Source organism: Aspergillus foveolatus, assembly GCF_047715535.1.
Source record: "Aspergillus foveolatus strain CBS 279.81 unplaced genomic scaffold BDW70scaffold_1, whole genome shotgun sequence".
NCBI classification, from domain to species: Eukaryota; Fungi; Ascomycota; class Eurotiomycetes; order Eurotiales; family Aspergillaceae; genus Aspergillus; species Aspergillus foveolatus.
Genome location: NW_027396065.1, coordinates 108,673 through 130,058, shown reverse-complemented (window position 1 = coordinate 130,058; position 21,386 = coordinate 108,673). Strand labels below are relative to the sequence as shown.

At 50.7% G+C, this 21,386-nt stretch overlaps 10 protein-coding genes across 10 annotated transcripts; 6 read left to right on the top strand and 4 right to left on the bottom strand.

The window, feature by feature from the left end:
- Positions 1–406: 406 nt before the first annotated feature.
- Positions 407–1,541, bottom strand: BDW70DRAFT_165447 (nucleotide-diphospho-sugar transferase; the record flags this gene model as incomplete). The annotated part of the gene is made up of 3 exons (XM_073741753.1): positions 407–922; positions 981–1,308; positions 1,490–1,541. 3 exons carry the CDS (start codon positions 1,539–1,541, stop codon positions 412–414), a joined length of 891 nt encoding a protein of 296 aa, XP_073600960.1. The 3' UTR covers positions 407–411.
- Positions 1,542–2,532: 991 nt separating this feature from the next.
- On the bottom strand, positions 2,533–4,925 carry BDW70DRAFT_743 (uncharacterized protein). The gene has a single exon (XM_073744729.1). The coding sequence runs from the start codon at positions 4,648–4,650 to the stop codon at positions 2,608–2,610; it is 2,043 nt and encodes a 680-aa protein (XP_073600959.1). The 5' UTR covers positions 4,651–4,925; the 3' UTR covers positions 2,533–2,607.
- Positions 4,926–6,061: 1,136 nt separating this feature from the next.
- Positions 6,062–8,289, bottom strand: clf1 (putative cell cycle control protein (Cwf4)). Its single transcript, XM_073744716.1, has 2 exons — positions 6,473–8,289; positions 6,062–6,418 (listed from the first exon to the last, which is right to left on the bottom strand). The coding sequence occupies exons 1-2, from the start codon at positions 8,252–8,254 to the stop codon at positions 6,176–6,178; spliced, it is 2,025 nt and encodes a 674-aa protein (XP_073600958.1). The 5' UTR covers positions 8,255–8,289; the 3' UTR covers positions 6,062–6,175.
- A 157-nt stretch (positions 8,290–8,446) lies between these two features.
- BDW70DRAFT_125461 (U4/U6-U5 snRNP complex subunit PRP31) lies at positions 8,447–10,096 on the top strand. The gene has a single exon (XM_073734877.1). It carries the CDS (start codon positions 8,479–8,481, stop codon positions 10,039–10,041), a length of 1,563 nt encoding a protein of 520 aa, XP_073600957.1. The 5' UTR covers positions 8,447–8,478; the 3' UTR covers positions 10,042–10,096.
- A 180-nt stretch (positions 10,097–10,276) lies between these two features.
- Positions 10,277–11,644, top strand: BDW70DRAFT_125459 (uncharacterized protein). The gene is made up of 2 exons (XM_073734876.1): positions 10,277–11,301; positions 11,372–11,644. The coding sequence occupies exons 1-2, from the start codon at positions 10,722–10,724 to the stop codon at positions 11,536–11,538; spliced, it is 747 nt and encodes a 248-aa protein (XP_073600956.1). The 5' UTR covers positions 10,277–10,721; the 3' UTR covers positions 11,539–11,644.
- Positions 11,645–11,986: 342 nt separating this feature from the next.
- BDW70DRAFT_154843 (uncharacterized protein) lies at positions 11,987–13,123 on the top strand (the record flags this gene model as incomplete). The annotated part of the gene is made up of 4 exons (XM_073739931.1): positions 11,987–12,614; positions 12,671–12,885; positions 12,942–13,034; positions 13,085–13,123. 4 exons carry the CDS (start codon positions 11,987–11,989, stop codon positions 13,121–13,123), a joined length of 975 nt encoding a protein of 324 aa, XP_073600955.1.
- Positions 13,124–14,143: 1,020 nt separating this feature from the next.
- Positions 14,144–16,127, top strand: BDW70DRAFT_125454 (adenosylhomocysteinase). Its single transcript, XM_073734875.1, has 6 exons — positions 14,144–14,216; positions 14,273–14,347; positions 14,402–14,534; positions 14,585–14,711; positions 14,759–15,360; positions 15,408–16,127. The coding sequence occupies exons 2-6, from the start codon at positions 14,309–14,311 to the stop codon at positions 15,854–15,856; spliced, it is 1,350 nt and encodes a 449-aa protein (XP_073600954.1). The 5' UTR covers positions 14,144–14,216; positions 14,273–14,308; the 3' UTR covers positions 15,857–16,127.
- Positions 16,128–16,357: 230 nt separating this feature from the next.
- BDW70DRAFT_125453 (SDR family NAD(P)-dependent oxidoreductase) lies at positions 16,358–17,392 on the top strand. The gene is made up of 2 exons (XM_073734874.1): positions 16,358–16,462; positions 16,517–17,392. The coding sequence occupies exons 1-2, from the start codon at positions 16,411–16,413 to the stop codon at positions 17,353–17,355; spliced, it is 891 nt and encodes a 296-aa protein (XP_073600953.1). The 5' UTR covers positions 16,358–16,410; the 3' UTR covers positions 17,356–17,392.
- Positions 17,393–17,541: 149 nt separating this feature from the next.
- BDW70DRAFT_125451 (uncharacterized protein) lies at positions 17,542–18,550 on the top strand (the record flags this gene model as incomplete). Its single annotated transcript, XM_073734873.1, has 2 exons — positions 17,542–17,894; positions 17,966–18,550. Coding segments are annotated over exons 1-2 (614 nt in total), but the record flags the coding sequence as incomplete, so codon positions are not given.
- Positions 18,551–19,173: 623 nt separating this feature from the next.
- On the bottom strand, positions 19,174–21,141 carry BDW70DRAFT_146358 (C2H2-type zinc finger protein; the record flags this gene model as incomplete). The annotated part of the gene is made up of 5 exons (XM_073738577.1): positions 19,174–19,298; positions 19,365–19,427; positions 19,533–19,643; positions 19,688–19,828; positions 19,875–21,141. 5 exons carry the CDS (start codon positions 21,139–21,141, stop codon positions 19,174–19,176), a joined length of 1,707 nt encoding a protein of 568 aa, XP_073600951.1.
- Positions 21,142–21,386: the final 245 nt, after the last annotated feature.

Here is a 21,386-nt window from a genome sequence, read left to right as displayed (position 1 = left end):
CGCGGGACGGTGCCGTCTATTGCTAGCCATGGCAACGAACCGGGTTCTGGGCGGGTTCTGGGTCTCGTCAATATTGACCTGGTGCTCTCGGCGATGTGTCATTTGTATCATAATGAGGGCTGCTCCGGGCGAGGACTTGATACGTCATATCTCATTCCTTTCTTTCAACACTATCGAGCCAAACGGCCATGATTGACGCCCTTTCGTGGTTCTTCAATGTCTCTGGACAATGTAGGCTGCTGGAGCCATGTTTAGCAATAAACCTGTGGCTAGGTGAGCGCGTGCTTCAGCGTGGCTCACTTACTTAGGACTTGAAATAGCTGCCGATAAACAGACGAGACAGACCATCATCAATCAACCTAGGTAATATCAAATTACCGCCCTCATCCTAGAGTCCTAGGCTTTTCCATATTAGAGCAGATCATTAATTCCCCTTCTCTTCTCCTCCCTCAACCTCTCTCCATTCACCTTCCACCACAAATCATATAACGGATCTTTGGTATCGCTGTTAACATCCCTTATTTCCACCCCATCCTGTTCCTGGTCCTGATCCCGAGATTCCGGATCCTCTTCCCAAGGCTTCGGACTAAGAATGTAATGCACATTCTTCACATCCGCATCTTTCCAGATAACATCATGCACGCCTTTCCATCTCATCGTCTTAAGCGCATTATACACATACGGCAGCGCCACCCATCTCCCAGCGAACAGATCACCAAGTAAAGATTGGTCCGCGAAGTCGTAGGACGACGTTGCGGCTGACCCAAGCTGGGCAATTATTTTGTTATAAATCTCGAGAGACGGATTTACAACCTGGAGGCCGCCATTGGGAATGCCGAGGGCTGCTGATGATGGAGGCGCAATGTGGGATGCGAGTTCAGGATGGGAGTGTTGGTCCGCATAGACGCAATTGGATGGGGCCCTGTAGCGACGCAATTCATTCCCAATCCATTTTTCATGCCGCAATAGAAGAGACGTACCAGTTAGAAGGGTAATGAGGCTTGCTCAACGGGTTACAGACGCAAGCATGCACTGCACCAAAAACCCTGCTTCCCTCCCCCTTCACCTCCGGCCCATCAAGCTGCAGATCCATAAGCTCGTCCATGTTCCTCAGAATTAGCATATCGCTATCCAGCTGCACGACCCGCTCATATTCGGTCAGCGAGAATGGCGTCAGTTTGCTCCAGCAGTCGTAGAATCGCACGTCATTCGTGTAGTCCTTGGGTATAGAGGGGAGCAGGTAGGGCACATGTTTCTTTGCAATCCCGCGTGCATCGAGGGCTGCGTGGCCAGAGATCGGGAAGGAATCTGTAATAGAGGGCCACGAGAGGGTATTTCGACTCGCATCGGCGGAGAGAGTATTCGAGGGTTAGGAGGCCGGGAATGTAGGAGGTGTTCGTTATTAGGGTTGTCCATACTGGAGGAAGTGGGCTTGGTTTTAGTTTAATGCTCTTGGAGATCTGGATAATCTTAGTCTGAATGGGTGTACCTTTCTTTAGATTAGGACTGGAATGGGAATTGGTGCTGATGTTACCAGACATGGCTGCGAGCTATGGATGGTTGTTAGTGGTTATACCTCAACGACTTTCTACCATAACTTACCACTTAAGGGAAGACCATAGCGAGCTAGTACAAACGCCAACCATCAGTAATATAGACGAGGCAAGAACAAAGAGTAATGGGGCCGGCAAGATGCTATGAAGTTGGTTCATTGGCTTTGTGGTTGTCCAGTAGCGGAACACAGGAACACCTCATTCTAGCTTTTGTTCAATGCAACTTCACTCTCTTCAGAGAGCCTGCGAAAAAAGAAGCTCATTCGGTAGATAGATGTCTTGAGATTGTCAAGTATTCTCATATCAACGGGTTGATCTGAGTCTTCGATGAAATGTGTACTTGCCTTATGTGGTAGGAGAGAGATAGATTAGGACGTACTCGTAGGTGAGTGGCGGCCCAGGTCGGTACTACACAATAGATAGTAGTGTTACCCATGCCTTTACCACAGACATAGTACAACGAGACCTTTAACACCCTTAACTCCTTGTAGTTACTAGCTTGGTTAATAGAAGAAGTGAGAAATGATAGTCCATTCAGCCATGCATTCAAGTACGAAACCGTAGCCCAGCCGACAAACAGCCATAAGAGATCGAAAACCCAACATTACACCAGATACAACCCATATAAGATGTAATCTATATACAATGCAATGTACGGCAAGAAAACCAACAAAAACACATCATGTGGATATCAGGAAAAGCATGCCAGGCTATATTAAGTCGAAGGAGGGACAGAAACAGCAAAGATAGAAAAGATGAGAACTCGCTGAGAGCGGAATTGCACAAATCGAACCAAATCAGATCAAGCACAGTGCGCGCTGATAAGATGAGAATAGGAGTGCAATGTTATCGAGGTGATGAGAATGCGTGCCAACACCTGCGCTTTTCAGTTGTAGGGTTTTGAAAGAGGCCCGGTAAGGATTGAGGTGATGGGTAGTCGAGGAAAGGAACGTGTTGTTGCCTTCATTTCGTGGGTATTGATGCTTGGTAAGCCATCCAAATTTCAATATCCTAACTAGAGGAGATGTAAAAGTGACTTTTGATCACGAGGTATTTATCGGTCAGCATTGAGGTTTAGCCAGCTCATATCCGAGTTGACATTGTTCCTTGGCAGCGGTTGACCGTCAGGAATGAGAACACTGGATCCTCGTGTGTTTGTGCGATGCGAGTCATGCCTTCTATAATCAACAGATGGCGCGACTGTAGATGGTGCCATTGTAGATAGGACGTCTCGCGTGCTGCCAGGATTGTAGAAGCTCCTGCTGTACGCACTGCTTGGAGGGCGGCCGAGCCAGCTTTGTTCGCGTACGGCTTCGTCGTGATCTCCATCGTCTGAGTTGAAACTTGCAGAACTGGCGCTAGAGATTCGCGCTGATTGACTCTCTGGGATCACGATGTGCCGGCCAACCTCTGTTGTGGGACTACCACTGTTAACTCGTCCTAGCGGGGTCGGTTCCTGTAGGAAACTCGTCTGCAAAGGTGGCAGGGCATTGTTGGTCCCCGGCCATATGGTGGCTTTGGAACCACGCGTCGAGTCGTACGGGGACTGAACACCAACCAGTGTGGGTGTGCTGTTGTCCTGGAAGTATTTGCCCCAGCCTTCATCAGTAGTGCGACGTACCGGTGATTGCCCAGCTTCAATGGCTTTATCATCTGGGCCGTAGCCGGTATCGTCACTGGACTGGATATTGTTGAGCGGGCTCGGCTTTGCGGGTTGAGTCTTTTGCATGTAGTGCGGTAAGGAGCCAGCAGACCTGGGAGACTTTTCATCGCCCATATTTCCCGAAAAGATCGCCAACGAATCCACAGACGCAGCTGCTTTCGGCGCCGGACTCTCTGCCATAGGATAAGCCGAACGAGTCAGAGGTTCTACGCCCTGATCTTGGAAGCTCAGCCGATCCTTGCCCATACCATCCGCCTGCCTCGCCTTCTCCTTCTTTCTTTTGATGTAGAGCAATATGAGAACCAGTATGATGGCAACGCCCGCCAGACTCCCCAGAACTGCACCAAGGATCGTACCGATGTTTGCTTCCGAGTCGTCGTCGCTTGAAGAGTCAGCTACGGTAGATGAATCTGTTGAGGTAGCTGTGGGTGACGATGATGGTGTTGTTGATGTTGGTGTTCCAAGAATTTCTTGTTCAGACTTGTCACCGTAGAACAACTGGGTCGTATTCACCCAGCTGTACGATGTTTGGTTAAAGATGGACAGGGTGTCGGTACCACTGCCACCCGAGATTACCACCAGTGGGCTGTCTTGGTCTCCTTGAGCAAACGAGTAACTTTTATCGCTCAAATCAGGTGCCAGGGTACCGTCATAAGTCGGGCTGTCGTCCCCTTTCCGCTTCTTGGATGCTTGGCTCATTTTTGGTGAGAGAACCCGAAACGAAACATCAACTGGTGATTGGTTGAAGTCGAAAGCTTGCACCATTCTGTTCTCACCCGAATTTTGGAAAAGGGCAGCCTTCACTCCTGTGGGAAACGTCAAATTCAATGATGGGTAACCACTGTTATGCCATTCTTGATCCGAATTCCAGAAACGCGGCTCCTCTGGGGTATCCGGGCCCCCAAACAATACGGCTGTATCGTCGCTCCATCTCAGAAGTGGCGGCGAAACTGCGGGCGATGAATACCCAGTCCCAGAGTCAAGGCTGTATGTCGGCTTGGTAATCACCGTGAAAGTCTCCGAAGACGGCCGGGATCCATCAGTGGTGCTGCCGCCGTACGACAATATAGTCGAGATGGATCTTAAGTAGACGGCGCTATGACCCGTCCGGTTGGCGAGATTGTCCACTGCCACATTCAGAGTTTTCCACGTCTTATCCTCCAACGAGAACCGCTGTATTCCGGGCGGATCTGATTTTGAGGATGTCCCTCCAACCACGTAGAGGGCCGTCTTATTCTCGTTACCATCAACACCACCCATAACACACACCGCATCCGAGACTAGCTCGGCGCCATCCGTGTTCAACGGAGACCATTTGCCATTGCGCTCGAGCGGAATGGAAGCGAACCCGTTGGAGGAGAACGTGTAAAGAGTGTTGTCGTGGATCACAGAGCAGTGACCCTCCAGCTTGACCGGGGGCTCAGGCGCAAGCATTATGGTCAACGATAGTGAGATTCAAACGATTCTTCGAATATACCAGCCGAAGAGAGGATCTGGTGGGTAACCAGCCACCCGATAAAGAATGCGGTCGGGGTACAGTGAGCTAAAGCGAATGGAAGGTGACTGCCAGAGTCCTATCTCATGGTCCCGAGTGGTCAAGGGCGTGGGAGCACTCGGCGTGTTGTTACGAGGGTTTACACAGCGAACGTCGGCTGGGATTCAAGCGAGAAAGATCGACATACGACAACCCAAGCAGGAGGAAGGACCGGAAGGAAAGATGACCTGGTGGCTGTCAATCGGGGAATTTTCAGGGGCTGAAACGGGTCATAGGGCGACCGATCCGATGTGTGCACGATGTCAAATCGGCAGAGAAGAAAAACGAAAGACGCGAGACCGCGAGGGTCGAAAGGACGGACAGAGCGAAGGAGAGAAAGGATTGATTCTTAGGAGGAGAGGAAGAGAGGAGAAGGGCCGCGTCTGCTCAGGGGAGAATGACTGAGAGCAGGTAGTAGTGCAATGGTACACCGTAGTGAGAGGGTGATTAATTAATTTGGACTTGGGGATAGGCTGGCACTGAAACAACGGCCCCAGCAAGGACCACAACGGAATTCCTCACCTTGGCTGATGCTCGCTTCAAACGGTGATGATACCTCATCAATATTGGAATTGGAGAGAACTAGATAATAGCAAGTTCGAGAAAAAGAGCTGGAGAGCGACCGGCAAAGGTACAATATCCAAACGCGTAGATCGAAGGGATCGGAGGGAAAGACAATCACAGCCCACACGCAGCCCGTGGTGAGAGTGAAACGGTGGGATCATTCGATGAACAACAATCAATATCAATCAATCTCAATCGACGTCAGCAGACGGGATGATATCAAGCCTGTTTGTCCCAGCGATCCTTGCATCTGCTGCTGTAAGGGAGCCACTGCAGGGTCTGTGGTTCAGGTTGGCTCTCAATCTCTCAGGGGTAAAAGGGCGATCCATGGTTGACCTCTACTGATGCTACTCTACACTGTGGCTCTCTGATACGTCAAGAGTGGGAAGAATCCAATTTCTGAGCACAAAGGTTTTTGTGGAACGATCGAAGGGAGACAGTGTATAGTCCAGTAAGCAGCTGGAAGCAGCGCCTGAAGGTTGTCTTCTATATTATTGAGCTCTTGTTCCTGCAGATATTGGCCACTTAGAGGTGCAGCAACGAGTCGCGGTGATCGGCGGCCTGACTTCCAGCTCACGAGGCACTGTACTTACATTATGATTGGCTGCCAATGTTTGTTTCAATGGCTCTTTGATGCGTAAATAGTGTGATGAGATCGGTGATGATAACAAAACAGCGCGATGGCACTTCTTTTGAGCCACTTGTACCTGAATTGCGGGGTCGGTTTACTGTATGTAGAGCTATAGATTTCTACCATAAGTACTTTATGTAATCTGTGTGAGCTGCTCTGCGCCAAGAGCCAGAGTGGCATTGATTAAATTACCATGATAATATACCCACGGGCGCTTGTATGTACTACTACTATTGCTGTCCACCCGCAGTCTCCTGCTTCCATTGATGCGCCATCCGCAACAGCTTTGAAAGGTTTGCTGCCGACTGGTCGTCCGCTGGGAACACATAATCCATGTACTCTTCGTACCGGTCGTCATCCAGCTTGCGCCGCTTCTTGACCCGCCGGGGCATCTGTTTCTCGATCTTGTCAATATCCTCTGGTGAACCATGTGTATGTTCAAACGCCCGCCACGCGTTGAGCAGTTCCACTCGCTGAGTACATATTAGCATTCTATTCTCATATACAGCAAGATGAGGATGACTTACTTCTTCCTTGAGTTCCTTCTCCTTGAAGACCTTGTGCGCACGCTCAAAGACAGCTCGGGCACGCCGCTTGGCCTCGTCACTGATTGGGCGCTCTTCCTCTTCCTCCTCTTCTTCCTCTTCGTCTGGAACGTTGATCTCAAAGCGTGCGTAGTTGATCCAGACCTTGACGTGATCTGTTTTCTGCAGAAGGCGCTCGTATAGTTGCCGCTCGCGCTCGTATTCACCTTCGTCGTCTTCGAAGTCGATGTAGGCTTTCCAGACAAGCTCCGGCATGTCCAGGGTTGGCTGGTCGATGCCAAGCTCGTAGATGGCTCGCGCACGCTCGGTGTCATCTAGGCCGCGTTCCAATTCCGCGTACTGGATCCAAGATTGACTGTTGGACGGATTCCACTCGATTTGCTTTTCGTACAGCGTCCGGCACCGTACGAATTCGAATAGTTGCCGTTCCAGGTCGATGTAACCACGGAACAGTTTGTCTTTTGGGCACATACCAATTGCTTGGCCCAGAGTCTTACGCGCAGCTTGGAGGTTCAGCTGCCGCACTTCAAACTGCGCTTTCATAAGCCACACTTTGGCAAATGTGAACTTCTTGTGGGGGATCAGTTTCAGGCATTCTGTATAGACCTGACGAGCACGGTCGATGTCTTTGGCCTCCATTTCCTCCCACAGGGCATAGAATATCCATAGATAGATATATCGTCGCCAGTGTCGTTTCTCCTGGGAAGGAGGAATTTGCGCTATTGCCCGCTCGTACACGTCGCGCACTCGTTCTGGGTCCCCTGATTGTTCTTCCAAGCGCGCAAAGTCGAACCAGACATCATAATTGCGCAGGTTTTCCTTGAGCTGCTCTTCGTACTGGACCCTACGCTTCGCAAGAATGACATTCTCCACACCCTCGCGATCACCGAATTGTTTCTCAAACGTGGTGTACGCCTTGTGGAGAGTAATCGACTTCGAGCGAGGTAACCGGTCAAGAGCGTACTTGTAAATAGCTCTGGCGCGCTCATACTCCTTGAGCTTCGTTTCGAACCTGGCGTAGGCGATGAACAGTTTCTCATCCATGAAGTCCTCACCCAGCGTCTCCACAGCTAACCCATATACCTCTCTTACCAAGTCGCTAGTACCATATTCCTCCTCAAAGCGAGCCCATTTAATCCAGTTTCTCGGTTCCGGGTGCACAATCGTGAACCGCTGGAAGATCGCGCGTGCCCGCTCAAACTCATTGTACCTCTTCTCCAGCTTGATATACGCACTCCATGCACCCTCATCCGGTTCCCACGACATCCAGCGCTCGAAAACCTGCCGTGTGCCAGGAATGTTCCCCAGAGTCTCTTCCATATAGACATACTTGTACCAGAGCTTATCCACACGCGGCAGAATCGTGACCGCGCGGTCAAGCAAGTTCCTCGCATGATTAATATTTCGATTTCGCATTTCAGATTCGATGTATCGGATCCATAGCGGCACAGAGGTCGAGTCGACGTCCAGCGCTCGTTCGAAGATCGATCGTGCCCGGCGGAATTCTTTCTGTTCCAACTCCCATGCGGCATAACGCATCCAGTTGTTCATGTTAATCCTGTTCCGTCGTACATAGTCTTCAAATTCCTTCCTCTTGCGACCCTGGTATTCGTGTAATTCTTCCAGATCCGCGAACCGTTGCGTCGGCGCCTGTAGTGAGGGCTCCTGCCGGTCAACAGCCTCACGGAGCAGCTGCTCCGCTGATATCTGGACGGGGGCAGGAGCCTTATTTTTGACCCTAGGGGGCCCGCGCGATGCCTCCATATCTGAGAGAGCTGGTGCAATAGGGTGTCTGTGAGAAAGGTGGCCGTTGCATGTCCTGACTGCCCGAAAACGCAAAAGCTGCGCGGGCGGCTTCTCCCGCCATCCGGACAAGCTCCGATTACTCAGCAACTGCGCCAGCGGCGGCGAGATTTATGGAAACCCAACCTTGTCAACCAGCAAACTACACGATCTTGTTATTACTGCTTTGCTGCGGATTATACACCATGTCCAACGCCGAGGAGCTCTTGAGAGATTTTGAGGATGATGAGGATTTCGAGGACGCTGATGGCGTCGAGGCCATCGAGGAAGACCGAGACGAAGAGCAGCTGCTACAAGAGCCGGCCAAAGCAGTCACGAACGAGTTTGAAGTCGCCTTGTCGACTGCGGATGAGCTAACACGCTTGCATAAATCACTACGCGATCATTACTCCATCAGATTCCCGGAACTGGAAACCCTCGTGACGAATTCTATCGACTATGCGAAAACCGTCGCGATTCTCAAAAATGGACCGCTGACGGACATCAAAGCCTTGTCGACGTCGGCAGACAACATGGTCGGAGTGCCTCTGAAGTCCATTCTGGACGGGCCGACATTGATGGTTGTCGCGGTTGAAGGTACAACAACGCGAGGGCGCGAGATGACCGAGGCGGAGCTGAAAGTTGTCATGGACACTTGCGAGAGGATCCTAAAACTTGACCGAGAGCGGACGGCTCTTACACAGAGCATTCAGGCAAACATGAGCCAGATCGCCCCTAACCTGGCAGCGTTGGTCGGACCAGAGACCGCGGCTCAGTTTCTCAACCAGACGGGAGGACTGCGTGAGCTTGCCAAGATCCCGGCCTGCAACTTGGGCGCTCAGGGTTCGAAGAGGAAAGATGGTCTGGGGTTTGCTACGAATACTAGCATTAGGTCGCAAGGATTCCTCTACAACTCAGAACTCATACAGGATATTCCCAATGACCTGAAGCGACAGGCAATTCGAATTGTATCCGCAAAGATGGTACTTGCTGTTCGAGCCGACGTTTCAAAATACAGCCCTGACGGCTCTTTGGGAGAGGATCTCAAACAGCAATGCTTCCAACGATTGGAGAAGCTGACTGAACCACCTCCAAATTCCGGAACCAAAGCCCTTCCTGCGCCCGATGACAAGCCTTCCCGAAAGCGAGGTGGTAGAAGGGCTCGTAAGGCCAAGGAGGCTGTCGCGATGACCGAGCTTCGCAAGGCGCAGAACCGCGTTGCCTTCGGCAAAGAGGAAGCTGAAGTTGGTTATGGTACTGGTGAAGGTACCGTCGGGTTAGGAATGCTGGGCCAACAGAATGACGGGCGTATTCGAGCAACCCAAATCGATCAGAGAACAAGGGCAAAATTGAGCAAATCCAACAAAGGCTGGGGTGCAGCAACCCCATTCAGTGGAACTGCTTCGTCCCTACGCACATTCGGCCAAGGGCCCAGCGGAACGGCGAGCGTGCTACAAGCCAAAGGTCTTCGATCTTCAGGTATCGGAACCTCATTTGGTGGTGCAGCTGGTACAGCCAGTACTATCGCTTTCACTCCCGTGCAAGGACTTGAACTGGTGGATCCTAAGGTGCAAGCTGAGCTAAGCCGCAAACGCAAGGCGGAGGAAGACCGTTGGTTTAAGTCAGGCACCTTCACCCAAGTGGGTGCGCAAAATACTCCCAAAAATTCGTCGGAGACGACCAACGGAGGTTTCAAGGTTCCAGCGTTACCTACGAAGAAGGTCGATACCGGCGCGGGCAAAATGGATCCGCCGCCTCCGGCAAAGTAGAGTTCTGTCCATAATAGTTTGGAGCATTGCACGGCGTTTAGAGAATGAGGGTTTTGGGTCGCATGATACCATTAATAATGCTTGATAACTCTAAATTAGACATTTTTCATCTTTAGACTAAACCGAAAACCTGGAGTAGTTAACTAGCAAGTACTCGATCTGCCCTGCAGACTTTCTTCAGGGGCGAACTCCAATCGCCACGCAGATCGCTATACAACCTTTCCGAAATCTGAGCCTCGTTAACCCCAAGACATAAATTCCAGCAGTACCTAACTAACCTACTACTAAAAGATGGTGAGATAATATTGAACGTATTAGTTCGAGCGTTAGGCAATGACTCTCGTGATTATGAAATATGATTGAAGGCTTGACCGTGATGTCCTTTCCAGGGGAGATCTCGTCATCGCATTGCGTGCTTTGGGTGGAATCTTCCTCTATCTTTTGTTGTTCGGAAATGGGACGGATTTTGAGTCACTCTTCGGAATGCGCTTGGGTAAAAATCGGCTTTGACCTCTCTTTCCTTTCATTCTAGCGTTTCGTTCCAATCAATTGAAGTTGGCTTTCTTTTTTCTTTTTGGCGTGCGTGCATTCAGGCGTTGAGCGAGCGTGCAGTCGATTCATACCGTCTATACTCTCCAGCTCCAACTCGATAGAACGGTCTAATTGAAGACCAGTATAAAATGGCCGCCGCATCTGTAACGACACCTGCACCAGTGGCCACAGATGGCGGCCCAGCCCTGCTTCAAGCTCAGCTGAGTGCTATACAAATGCCACCAGCGAGGGCCACGGCCGTAGGGGCACCTACAGGGTTTCATGCCGAGTCCCAGTCCGCACCTGTCTCCCACTCCTTAGAAGACCAACCCAGCAAAGACCAAAAAAATCTCCTCATAACATCACCCTACACAACCCGCGAGCACCTCCTCGACCTCTCAACTCTCGACACACCGAACCGCCTCCTCGCACAGGCCCTAACAATACTCACCCCAGTGTGCCCGGACTACGCCACAGCGCCATACACGGAATCCTTCAATTGGGACTCCGTCTTTCTGACACTTAACAGCCTCGCAGCGAAAGAAGGCTATTCGTTGTTGCGGCAGAGTTTCTATGTCGTTGTGTTCCGGTCCGTACTTCAAGCAGACGCAGATGGGGATCGCCTGCATTTGCTGGATGAGCGATCGCATGCGGAGGCTGTGAGCAGTGGCGGGCTGCTGAAGTATTGGTTTGGGGTCAAGAACGGGAGGAGGGAGAATCTTGCTACTTGTATGCTTTCACGTCTTTTTTTTCTGTGCTTTCTTCGGTAGAGTGAGGTTTGCTGACGATCTTCCGCTAGGTTTATGGAGGAGTCGAGAAGACGCAAGAGCAGGCGGTACTGGCCCCTGGCATGCGCAGGCGCGTGCAGCAGCGAGGGAGATGTATGCGAAGATTGAGTTTACAACATTGGAACTTGTTGTGGGTGAGGAAGTTGGGGATTGGGAGTTTCGAGAGTGGAAGCATTGATGGGTTGGATGATGGCGAGGGGTTTCGGGAGTAAGGCGTTTCGCATCGTTGATGAATTATGTGAACTGGCACGCATATTGAACTGTAAATAAATTATCTTCGTTAATAGACTATTACACTCGCATGGTTGGAATTCCCTAACCAGGGTATGATACCTGGGCCATGACCTTGATGAGCATCATTCTCCGCACCCCGTTCTTCAATTCGGAAGCTTTTCACGAAGAAGGTTGAATAGTCCGCCACTCACAGTGGGCGCTTTGACGATTCACCCGCAATAATGGAGTCAATTCAATGGGTCCAGCGCAGAGCTTGGGGTTGGAGTCGGCGGGGTAGCTTAGATGCAAGAATTAGCTTTACCTGTGGACACAAACAACGATATAACCGGCCAAACCGCTCACCACTGGGTGCGTTATCCATCTCGTTTTGCTTTGGAACATTCGAACTCACCATGCCAGGCGTCCTAACGGAAACCCTCGCCGTCAACGACGGCCCTCTTACCTCCGAAAACGCCGCCCTCCTCCGCCCCTCAGACCCCAGCCTCCCCATTGAAGAGCTTCGAGCACGCTACGAAGCAGACGGATATCTTTTTCTCAAGGGTTTGCTCCCCCGTGACGACGTCCTCGAAACTCGCCGCCAGTACTTCTCCTACTTATCTCCAACCGGCGTCCTCAAGGAAGGCACCGACCCTGTGGAAGGTATCTTCAACCCAACTAAGAACCCCGAGCACTACCCAGGGATCGGCGCGGGTGCTGTTGGCGGGAACGGGCGGCCGGGCGGGGCGGACGCTGATGAGTTCGTGGACAGGGCTATAGAGGCGCACTACAAGGACTGGTATGTTGAGAAGCTGTGCCATCATCCGGTGCTGTATGACTTTGTGGCGAGGCTCAGTGGGTGGGGGAAGAATACGTTGACGTTCCAGCGCACACTCTTGAGGAATAACACGCCTGGGACAAAGCCGATTGGTGTCCATTATGATCAGATCTTTTTGAGGCATGGGGAACCTACTAGCATGACAGCTTGGGTGCCCATTGGGGATGTGAAATTGAATGGCGGTGGACTGATCTATCTCGAAGACGGTATGCCCCAGTATCCTCATTCTCTTGAAGGATGGTGTGCTGATAGTAGGTTCTAGGTGACCCCGTCGGTCTCAAGATCGAAGAAGAGTTCACAACGAAAGCCATAAAAGCCGGCTTGACACAGGAGGAAGCCCGCTCGGCATTCAATTCGAATATGATGGCGACGGGCCTGCTATCTGAATTCCCAGTTGAGTTCGCAAAGCAGTATAACCGGCGCTGGCTGGTCTCTGCCTACGAAGCCGGAGATGTTGTCTTGCACAAGCCTCATGCGGTATGCTTTGTGCATGTTCTCATTGTACTTGGACTCCGCTGACTGATGGGATCTAGATTCATGCATCGACCATCAATAAAGACTCCGAGGGCGTTATCCGCTTGGCTACGGATCTGCGCTTCTGTGACTCATCGAAGCCTTATGATAAGGTATGTCGTATAGATTTCTCTACAAATGTCTTGGTTCTAAATTTTTACAGAGATGGATGAATCCATATCGGTTTGGAGACGGTGTCTAAGGGAAGGCTACATAGTCAGTTTGTAGGACCATAAGCCAAGATTACTGCAGAATGTCAGGCTCTCATTAGGATTAATATGAGTCTTCTTATTTGGCGATTCCTTTGTCTTATACTCTGGAAGACAAACCGTCGAACCTCAGATTGTATCCAAGAAACTCGGCGACCATGATAAGAATTGAGACGTTTGTCTGACCTTTTCTTACCTGCTGTTAAGTACTAACATAGTGTTGAACAGGCTTTGACTTAGCGCCATTATGGAACAAGTCCGGCGATGTTTACTCGAGTCCGTCTGACATGCAGTATTCTGTTGCAAACTCCGTAGCTTCAATCGGGGGGGCTGGCGGGCTGCTTGGACATTAATGCGACTACCAATACAACTTGGTGTAAAGCAACTGAGTTGAGTCGTCTATAATCAGTTCCAAACATTCCTCGATGGCGTTATCTCTCAACAAGCCCTGGCTCACAAAGGCTTCCGCAAGGGATTTGTACATTACATGCTGAGTGCTGACAGGACAAATGTGGGGCTGGATTTAGCAGTATTGGAATGCCCCGAATATGGCTGTACCGGAGTATCTTGGCCGTAACTCCATTTGCCGGGGTGTTAGTTCCAATACGATGCTTTAGTAACGTGTTGGCAGTCCTTTTCGGAGTGAGATGGCCTGTTTTTGGTTCGCCTACTTAGCGTAGCGTTTTGCAGAGATCTATACTGCCCCAGCAGTGACCCCCAGCAGTGACAACGGTAAACCACCTACTTGTCTTCTATGTCTTACTTCGTAGAGAATAACCATTTGTCGCTACACAACCAAAAAGTCCTCTATTCTTTTCAATGTAACGGGCGTAGGCAGTATTATTTGACGGTACTCAGATACCATCTATTCTTCTCGATAACCCACCAAAAAAGGTATAATATCGACCTAACTGTTAAAATGGTTAAGGGCTGAGTAAGACTTGACCGCCCCATTTGGCCAGCCCCGCCGTAACAACTGAACTCCGACCCACTGCCCCTCTTCCTCCTAATCCTTTTCTTCTCCCTTTTCTCTTCCTCTCAGATTCTCTCCCCCATCCTCCTCTCATCCTCTCCTATCCCTTTTATGTGAGTCTATCCACTGCACTCTCGTTCGGAGCAGTAATTGCTAACAAATACTTCAGTTTTTTCTCCTCCCTTTTATCCTCACCATAATAGCCATGGCTGCCCCCGCTCAAAAATTCAAGGTCGCCGACATCGTACGTCTTTCAATCCAGCTTGCTGAAGGGGAATATCACGGCTAACATGAATAGTCTCTGGCCGCCTTCGGCCGCCGTGAGATTGAGCTCGCTGAAATTGAGATGCCCGGTCTCATGGCTATCCGTGCCAAGTACGGTCCCGCCCAGCCTCTTAAGGGTGCCCGCATTGCCGGTTGTCTTCACATGAGTACGTTCCGCCTACCAGAATGATTGTGGAACGAACTGACCTTTCCCCAGCCATTCAGACTGCCGTCCTCATTGAGACTCTCACTGCTCTCGGTGCTGAGGTCACCTGGACTTCCTGCAACATCTTCTCCACCCAGGACCACGCCGCTGCCGCCATCGCTGCCGCCGGTGTCCCTGTGTACGTCGATTCCCAATCTAATTGGTCGACCAAGCTAATCTGAGTAGCTTCGCCTGGAAGGGTGAGACCGAGGAGGAGTACAACTGGTGCTTGGAGCAGCAGCTCTCCGCCTTCAAGGATGGCCAGAAGCTCAACCTCATTCTCGACGACGGTGGTGACCTGACCTCCCTTGTCCACACCAAGTACCCCGAGCAGCTCCAGGGCTGCTACGGTCTTTCTGAGGAGACCACCACCGGTGTCCACCACCTCTACCGCATGCTCAAGGAGGGCAAGCTCCTCGTTCCCGCCATCAACGTCAACGACTCCGTTACCAAGTCCAAGTTCGACAACCTGTACGGCTGCCGTGAGTCTCTCATCGACGGTATCAAGCGTGCTACCGATGTCATGATTGCCGGTAAGGTCGCTGTCGTCGCCGGTTTCGGTGACGTCGGTAAGGGTTGTGCCCAGGCCCTGCACACCATGGGTGCTCGCGTCCTCGTTACTGAGATCGACCCCATCAACGCCCTCCAGGCCGCTGTCCAGGGCTACGAAGTCGTCACCATGGAGGAGGCTGCTCCTCTCGGTCAGATCTTCGTCACCACCACCGGTTGCCGTGACATTCTGGTTGGCAAGCACTTCGAGGTCATGCGCAACGATGCCATTGTTTGCAGTAAGCACCATTAACCACACTGATAGAAGATGTAGCTAATCGTTTAGACATCGGCCACTTCGACATTGAGATCGATGTTGCTTGGCTCAAGGCCAACGCCAAGTCCGTTCAGAACATCAAGCCCCAAGTCGACCGCTACCTGATGCCTAACGGCCGTCACATCATCCTCCTCGCTGAGGGTCGTCTTGTCAACCTTGGCTGTGCTACCGGCCACTCTTCCTTCGTCATGTCCTGCTCTTTCTCCAACCAGGTCCTTGCTCAGATTGCTCTGTTCAAGGCCGAGGACAAGGAATTCGGCGAGAAGTACCCCGAGTTCGGTACCTCCGGCAAGAAGCCCGTTGGCGTCTACGTCCTGCCCAAGATTCTCGACGAGCAGGTCGCCTACCTTCACCTTTCCCACGTCAACGCCAAGCTCTCTACCCTCACTCCTGTCCAGGCTGAGTACCTTGGCCTGGATGCTAAGGGCCCTTACAAGGCTGATCACTACCGCTACTAAGTGTTTTCTTTAATTTTCCGATACCCTGAGTAGACTTTTTTCAACATGATCACGATGTTACGACTAACATATGGGGTTCTTCATCAACATGGAGCTCAAAAGCATTGTCCTTCAACGGCATAAAAGTGGCATACACGGGGTTTCTGGGTAGTGTTTTGGGTTCAACGGCCGGTCTAGTGGAGTTTTGCATTCAACAGTGCCATACTTTCTACGGTAGATGGGGTCCCACATATTATACATACAATATAATGAACATGCACTGAACTTTTGAGGTTATTCCTCGGGCGTAGTTTTGGGCTCCTAGTGAGTAAACTAAAAAGTGCAATACTCATGTGAGCAAGAAAAGCTTGATTGAAGCTATTTAACCGTAACCCCGAAGATATAGTTCTGATTCGATCGCCCGGGGGATCTCAAACGGGTAAATTCCCGATGGTGGGGACTAGAGATAGCAGTGGGACATACCACGAAGTAACAACGAGACCTATTTAACCGCCTTCTCCCCTCTATTTAAATGTTCAACAGTCCTCAAGTATTCACACTGAGAACCATTCATAATGTCTCGCCCATTGGAAGGAAAGTTCGGCATCGTCACCGGTGGCTCCCGGGGTAAGCCTACAACATTCTTCTTTTAGTAATTGAACAAAGACTAAGAAATGAAAGGCATTGGCGAAGCCATTGCCAAAAACCTCGCCAGCAAAGGCTGCTCTCTCCTCCTAAACTTCACCTCCGAGTCGTCGCGCTCTCGAACTGAAGAGCTCTGCAAACAACTTTCAACCGCTCACTCTATCCGCTGCGTCTCCGTACAAGCCGACCTCTCTAAACCCGAGGACGCCGTTTCTAGAATCCTAACTGCAGCATCCGAGCAATTTCCAAACACCACAATCGACATCCTCATCAACAATGCCGGCGTCTCCGCAGACCGAACACTGAATGATACGGAGAAAGGTCCCATTGACGCGGACTACTTCAACTGGCACTACAACATAAACGTTCTTGCCCCGCTTCTACTTACCCAAGCCGTTGCGCCGCATCTCCCAAACAACCGCACCGGCCGCATAGTGAACATCTCCTCCGTCTCCTCGAGTCTTGGGTTCATCGGGCAAAGCGTGTATGGCGGCACAAAGGCCGCCCTGGAAGCAATGACACGGACATGGGCGCGTGAACTCGCAGACCGCGCCACTGTTAATGCTGTGAACCCTGGCCCGGTTAGCGGCGATATGTACTTCAACACTGGCGAGGGGTTCTGGAAGCAGATCCAGGGGTTTCAGGATGGGACGCCGTTAAGTAAGCTTGTTGATGATGTTGAGCAGGACCCTGTGCTCAAGGAGATTGGGTTGAGTGATGAGCAGAAACGCTTGGTTAGAGAGAAGATGGGGGGGCGGAGGCCCGCGTTTACGGAGGAGGTTGCGGGGGTAGTGGGAATGCTTTGTACAGCTGATGGGGGGTGGTGTACTGGGAGCGTGGTCTGCGCGAATGGAGGGATGAAATTCACTGTTTAGACCATTGACTATACTGATTATAAACTCTGTTAAAGAATCCATTTTATTGTAGAAGAAACAGTGAAAAGTGTGCCGAACAGGCTCGATATAGATTGGCGACACGTGAGACTGATCTAGATTAGATAAACGTCATCGCATCCAGCATCATGCCATCAACAAGCGATCATTATTCTCCTTAATTTCTCCAGCAAACGCTCACTCAATTGACACTGCTCCCTCAAGGCCGATCCCTGAACACACTTCAAACGACCTCTCAATATCAACAAGATGCCTCCTCGACCAGTGAGACTTTCAACATCTTCCTTCAGAACTCGGGGATTTCGCCCTGTCCGCGCAGGGATACCTCTCCGCTCCACCTCGGTTCCTATCTCGCATACGCCGAAGCTCAATTTCCTTTCAACGCCTCTTACCACCTCAAATAGAAGCACTTCCATTACTTCTCACCGACAATTCTCCTCAACACCTCTTTCGTCCGCTCCCGCAAGTTCAACTTCCGGCAAATCCCAAGCGGACCTCATCGTTGAAGAACTACAAGAGCTGTACGTTCATGCCCAATCCACTTCAAGTCCAACAAGCCCTTCAACCCATATATCGCTAACAAAAACAAAAGCTACGAAGAAGCAACCGACGAATTCGAAATTGCGACCGAATCCACTGATTCGTCCACCATCTACGCTGCCTCAGACCGCGAGTCCGCGCGCGACGCCCTGAATAACCTCATTGTCGCCTACGAGTTGTACACATCTCCGAGCTTGGCGGCTGAGAAAAAGCATGAGCAAGGACAGGATCAAGGGCAGCAGCCAGAGCAAGAGGACGAGGGAAGGCTCGTAAAGCTGGAGTTTGATCCTGCCGAGTTGAGTGAAGAGGTTAGGGAGGAGGTGAGGAAGAGGGTTGGGCAGAGGGTTAGGGAACTGAAGAGTGCGGTTGAGGCGTTGGAGGGGAGGGCTCATGATTGATTGGGCTACTCTTTCGGCTCTCTGAAAAGGTCCATAGTATTTTTAATAAGAGCTACCTTGAGGGCTTGGATAGAGATCCTTGGGTATGTACCTATTGTTAATGATACAAATGGTGTGGGTTGTCGAGTGCCATGTTATTCTAAGATGGATAATAATTTCAGCAGTCATTATTGTAGAGGGTTGAACCTTGGGGCAATACAAAGATAAAATCCCCGAACAATGCAGCATCTATTAGCTTATGTCTATTACCAAACCTATAGGAAGAAAATATTGTTAAAAACCAACTGGAAGTATCATCAGATCATTAGCGATTTGCACAATGGGGAAATTGAAAATATATTAACCAAATCCACTGCCAGACTTCGTAAACACTCTTCCAATCTCCTAGTATGAATGAATGAACGATTTCTTGGATTCGAGTTAGAGCCTAACAATACGTACTGACTGCAACCATTAGGGTCCGGGTCTTCCTGGAACTTTCCTGTACTTACCCCAACAGACCACCACGCAACAACCCTAGCAGGAACGACAATAGCCACGGTAACAGTATGGCGCTTCGGAATTGGAACATGCTCATGTCATTACCAGTGAGACAACAATCGATCGTGGAGAGGTTTGAGTCATCTGCTAATTGAGAACATTATCACCTAGACCAGGCGTTATTTAACTGTATTTATTGATGAATAGCAGAGTTCAGAGTGGTATCCAATCATAAGCCATCGTTTCGTCAATCAACCAGTGCTCTACATAGGTACTCCTCTCCATATATGTATATGATGGTATAGACATAAACCCATTCAGCATCAAAGTAAATGCATCCATTGATAACGCCTTAGCTCCGGGTATCAGTCGTTTTGTTTCGTTAAGCCATGCCGAAAGTAGCCTGAAGTGCGAGTTGGCTGTCTGTTGGAGACGTGGACCCAAGAAGTGGGGTGGGAATCTGGAGTTCTGTTTTATGTGTCGAGCGCATGTGTCGTTTAAGTTGGTCTAGTGCGAGTTAGTAGAGGGTCTAGACTGGGGGTGAAGGATGATGGTAACTGTAGGGAAGCGTACCAGGCCGAGTGAAGCTCTTGTTACATCCAGGGTGGACGCATTTGTGTCTCCGTTCGCCGTGAGCTGGATATCGTTAGCATACTGGTAGGTGAGAAAAGGAAAGACTGGAAGGAGACATACTGAGTCTGTGACTGGACATATTTGAGGACTATAGCGGTCTGTTAGTACTGTGCTTCGAGCAAGAAAAATTGGTGTGGCTTACATCGCCGGTCTGAAAGGTGCATCCAGGAAAGGTGCACTTGAAGGGCTTCTCGCCAGTATGAGTTCGTGAATGGGTTTCTAACCAGTCAGCAATAGTAGTACGACCGAGGTGGGCGACATACTTAATTCACTGCTGTCCGTAAATGACTTGCCACACACTGTACATTTGTATGGCTTCTCGCCGCGATGGCTCCGTTCGTGGCGCTCGAGAGTCGCTTGCCGAGCGAAGAGCTTTCCGCAGACTGAGCATCGAAAATTTTTGTCTGGAACGTTAGCTCGCATAAATCATAGTCGAACAGAGAGACATACAATTGCTGTGCGTAAGGAAGTGGCCCTGTAGTTTTGACTTCTGTGAAAACGGTTCCCCAGGCCGGCCGCAGCCTTCCCAGCAGCAATAGTATCCGGTTCCCTTGGCGCCATTGACAGGACCCATGTGCTGTGAAACGAGGTGCTCTTGAAGAGCACAAGGACTCGAGAAAGTAGCGCCACAGCTGGCTTTGACTCCGTGGGAATTTGAAACCCATTTGCAGACATGTATCTCGCCGTCTGCCGGAGGAAAGTCTGGGCTAGTTATTACCGAGGATATACCACCGTCTAACGGAGGTGGTGTTTCACCAGGGCTAGGGAGTGTCTGTGAACTGAAGCTTGATCGGGAGTGACGGGCGTAAGGAGAGTAGTGATGAGCGTGTGCGAGGTAGTGAGTTCGGCAACGATGGTTCGACCGGCAAGGTCCTTTTGCAGGAAGATTGTTGCTCGTGTAGATAGGGTTTTTCATTAGACTGTTGATACTGTCTTCGTCGAGATGGAGGCAAGTGAAGGAGTTGGACGTGGCGCCGCTGTCTAAATTCTCTGGGCAATTTGACGCTTCGTGGACGTGGAAGTGGTTCGAGTAATCGGGACACATCCCAAGCATATGGAAGACATCAGAAGGGTTTGTATCGTTTTGCATCGGTAATGACGGCGGGAGCATGTTCTGAGCTGACGGGATATGCGAGAGGCCAGCAGAGTGAGGGTCATGATGGTAGCTGTGAGGAGGATGGCAGGGGGTGATTGCTATTGAATCTGGATTGAAAAAGCCGCCAGCGCACATGTGAGCATTCACGTCTGCTGCAGCATGCTCAGCTGCTCTGGACGTCTCATCTGCTTGACACTGCTCCAGAGGGAATGTGAAGTCGTTCTTGTCGGAAGACATAGGTATCCCAAGCCCAAACAGAGACTCTGCTGAGTGGTCCGCGACCTGAGAACTATGGTTCAGATCAAAGCAGTGCTCATCAAAACAGATAGGGGCAGGATCATGACAATGTGGCTCCTCACATCGAGACGCGGAGCAGTGAGCCTGATGGTCGTCGTCGTGGCAGTCGACAAAGCCGTCGCAAACAGAGGGACAAGTAATAGAGCAGTTGTCAGTGTCGCAGCAAGCACCGTCGACATGGGACTCTGAGGCATTATGTTCTTTATCAGGGCAATAGTCGGACGCAGGGGCCAAGGACGAATCTTCCGAGCTTTTCCCGTCTAGATGGAAGGACTCCCAGTGGCATTCGAGGCAGAAGTCGTCTTTTCGGGTGTGGGTAGCCATCTTGCCTGGATTTTTGGGCGAGGAGTCGTAGCCCGACTTTGACGAATGCTCTATAAACGAGCACGACAGCAGCAGAAAAGCATCTATCTCCTTTGTGTGCTGTACCCAACGTGCAGGTGTTAGCTAGCTCTAATCCGATGCAAGCGAGGGAAATTGAGACGATCACATACCAATGACAATCGGCGTGGGCGCTGGTGGGAGGGGGAGACGGGGCAGAAGCAGCAGCCAGACTCAGATGGGCTGGC